At 37.1% G+C, this 3,700-nt stretch overlaps 1 protein-coding gene across 1 annotated transcript; it reads left to right on the top strand.

Annotated features, from left to right (window-relative positions):
* Positions 1-1,012: 1,012 nt before the first annotated feature.
* LOC120731378 (olfactory receptor 142-like) lies at positions 1,013-2,049 on the top strand. Its single transcript, XM_040028389.1, has one exon. The coding sequence runs from the start codon at positions 1,120-1,122 to the stop codon at positions 2,047-2,049; it is 930 nt and encodes a 309-aa protein (XP_039884323.1). The 5' UTR covers positions 1,013-1,119.
* The last annotated feature ends 1,651 nt before the right edge of the window (positions 2,050-3,700 follow it).

Raw genomic sequence — 3,700 nt, 5'->3', positions numbered from 1 at the left:
AATTTGGACTGAGTAGCCACATAGCCACCAGTAGCTTTCCCTCACTCTCACGTTCTCGTGTGACGGATTGTTATCATCCTCATCTAAACTACATACTGGTTGACTATTTTCATCCTCTCTCTCGGCTCGCTCTGGTTCAAACTGGAAAGGTTGAACAGAAGCCATTTCCAGTGCGCTGCTAACTGTGAACTCGATGCGGTACAACCGTGTGACGTCACTACCCAGAATGCATTGAGAAGTAAATAACAATGGCGGCCTACTGGTAAATCGGTTTTATATAAAATGTGCGTAAAAGGAAAACATTTGGTGTATTTTAATGCCACATATATGTTGTTGAAAGCACAGTGCATATTTTAGTGCAAACATGTGTTAATAGGGTTCCCTTTAAGGGTGTCCTGCTCTGTACCTTTACAGGGACTTCATTCTTCTATGTAGCGTCATATAAAATAATTTATTAACAACAGTCTGTGGTTCTCTCATGACGCTGGATGAAGTGGGCAGGATGGAGGATCTAAAGTGCAGACTCTCATACGAAAAATAAATTAAAAAGCGGCTTCATTGCTGGACTTAAGAAATACAAAAAATAAACTGGAATGAACTGGAAATTAATCAAACAGTAAAACAGTGTTTTCCAAAACAGAAAGCACTGGATACAAGACCCAGGAACATGAGAGAATTTTATTTCTCTGCTTATTGAAATAATGAAAAGCTTCACCCCTTAATACTTATGGTTGAAGTAAAATGCAGCACTTTAAGCATTTCACATGGTGAAGAGCAACTGCGTATTATTCAATCTAACCAGTAAGTAAAGTCTGTAGAGTAAGGCGTGTGCTGCTGTCATCACCATGGCACCATGAACAACTACAAAATTGAACTTAAATCCATCTTGTCTTGTCCTTTAGTCGTTTTTTTTCTTGTTCCATAGACCAACAGAGGCTGAATTCCCAGGTGTGTGTTTTGTTGTTGAGCCAAAGGCAGTAATTAACAGGAGGTGTAGAGGAAGAGCAGATAGTGTTAGGGATGTAGCTACAGCAGCTCTTTCCTCTGTACACTCACAAGTTGTTACTTGTGAGTGTACATCAGAAAGTCTACATCAGAAAGTACGTGGTTTTTCATATCATGGATAATGTGCATAATGTAAGAAGTTTCATTCTATTAGGATTTAATGAGACGATGAATTTCACAGTACCCCTCTTCTCGGTTACTTTACTGTATTACTGTGGGATTTTGTTTTTCAATGTCTCTCTTGTGCTGCTCATTGTCTTCGATGTAAACCTGCATGAACCTATGTACATTTTTCTAAGTAGCTTTTGCATTAATGCACTTTATGGAACCACAGGTTTCTACCCAAAATTCCTTTCAGATTTACTGTCGCCTTCTCAGACAATCTCCCATGAAGGGTGCCTTTTACAAGCTTTTATCATGTACTCATCTGTCTGCTGCAATTCATCCATTTTAGCTGTCATGGCCTTTGACAGGTATCTGGCTATATGTCGACCTCTGCACTACCACTCTTTCATGAGTAAGAGGAGGCTCTCTCAGCTGGTGTGTTTCTCCTGGCTGACACCTTTATGTATTTTTGCCATCAATGTTGTGCTTACAGCAAGACTCAAGTTATGTGGTACGAAGATTCAGAGAGTCTTATGTCTAAACTGGTTAATTGTTAAACTTGCTTGTCCTGAAGCTGACACCTTTTCAAACAACATCACAGCATATGCAACAGTTATCATTTATGTGTCTCATGGCTTTTTTATCATTTGGACTTACACCCATCTTATTAAAACATGCGCAAAGTCCAGAGAGGACAGGGCAAAGTTTATGCAGACCTGTGTGCCACATCTGACCTCTTTGATCACATTCCTGTCTGTAGTTCTTTTTCAGTTTGTGTACATGCGATTCGATTCCACAGATTTGCCTCAAAGCCTCCAAAATTTCATCGCTACTGAATTTGTGATCATCCCTCCACTTATGAATCCTCTCATATATGGATTCAAACTCACCAAAATACGAAATAGGATTTTGGGTTTAGTTTGTTTTAAAAGAAAATGAAACACCTTCAGAGTTAAGAGTTTCAAAAATAAAAAGACAGCAAAATCACAAAAATGTACATTATTTTGTTGAATATGACTGATAAGAGCGGGCCTCGCAAAACCAGCTAACAATGCAACATCTTATAGAACTGTTTTACATGTTATATGTGTGAATACAATAGACTTTTGTTTTTTTACTTTTTGCTTTTTCAAATTCAAATATTTCACATTTGAAATGTTGGTGCATTTCTAGTTTGCTTGTTTAAATTTACTTGTTATGTATATTAAAAGCTTAGGTTTAGTGTGGTCAATTCTTTCAGTGTTAGCTTTTGTATTAATATTATTTTGTAAAGGTTTTTATCAAGAGGAGAGATGCAACACCATTTGACCTTAAAACTGAAGAAGCTTTTCGGATGAGAGGTGAAACGTCTTCAAGCAACTTAAAGAAGTCCAGACGCTTTTCTTTCCAAGCTCCTTAGACTACGATGACCTGGATGACTGAGAACCTTCACAGACAAACCAGGGTTTATAGGGTAACTCTAGGGTTTATCTATATATTCCCTTATTTAAAAAGTGTCTGTGTGTGTTTTATTGCTCTCATTTTATATAAAATGGAGATGTGATGTATTAGACACAGAAAGGGTTCGTGTTCATATTTGTTTACCGTAGGTAGTTTAAAAATAAACTATAAACTGAGATAATTGACAATTTAGTCAAAATTAATTGAACAGTAATGTTGTTGACTGAGATTCTGTGTCTTCAGAAAGAGTTATATTTTTATTGTTGCATGTAGTTTAAACATTTTCCCCTTGAGAAACACCACCACTAATAATAATAGACCCAAGCTTTTAATTAGATAATAATAAAACTGGAGAAAGCAAACTGGAAATGAAGCAAAAAATGGCATTTTAAAAAGTAAAAAAAATAAAAAATAAAATGAATGAAACATACAAAGCATATAGCATACATTATCTGAGGTGGTATATTTACACATACAACATGCTAATAAAGAGCTATAAGATGCTGCATTTTAGTGTATCTTATGAGGCCTGCTCTTATCACTCGTGCAACAGAGTAATGTAAATTTTTGACATTGAACCTTATTATTTTTTTCAAATTTGAAAATAAAAAATCTATCCTCTTTAAGAATTTCCACCTTACTATGGTGAAGGGGATTGTGTGTCCCATTGATTTCAGGGGCTATGTGCCTGGCTGTGTTTTTGCCTGCTGGCTGTTTGAAGGGCCAGGCAAAGAACGATTCAGATGAAACCTTATGAGAGGAAAATCAAAGGAACAGTTTACGAATTCCCAGGTGTTTGTTTTATTGTTGAGCCTAAAGCAGTAATTAACAGGAGATGTAGAGGGAGTGCAAACATTGTTAGGGATGTAGATCCAGCAGATGTGTGCTCTGTACACTCACATTTTTATTCAACTAAGAAGATAGATGTGTTCTCTTGTCACGGATAATGTGTCTAATCTAAGCAGTTTCATTCTGTCAGGATTTAATGAAACAGTGAGAATATAATACCCTTCTTCTTATCCGTAAGGCCAGTAATGTTGTGGGGATGGAGCTGGACTCCCTCAAGGTGGTGTCGGAGAGGGGGATGTTGTCCAAGATAAAGACAATGTTTGATAACACCTCCCACCCACTCCATGACATGCTGGTCAGT

Source organism: Simochromis diagramma, unplaced genomic scaffold (genome assembly GCF_900408965.1).
Source record: "Simochromis diagramma unplaced genomic scaffold, fSimDia1.1 OVJJ01000343.1, whole genome shotgun sequence".
Classification (NCBI taxonomy): Eukaryota; Metazoa; Chordata; class Actinopteri; order Cichliformes; family Cichlidae; genus Simochromis; species Simochromis diagramma.
This window is presented reverse-complemented; position numbering and strand designations above follow the sequence as displayed.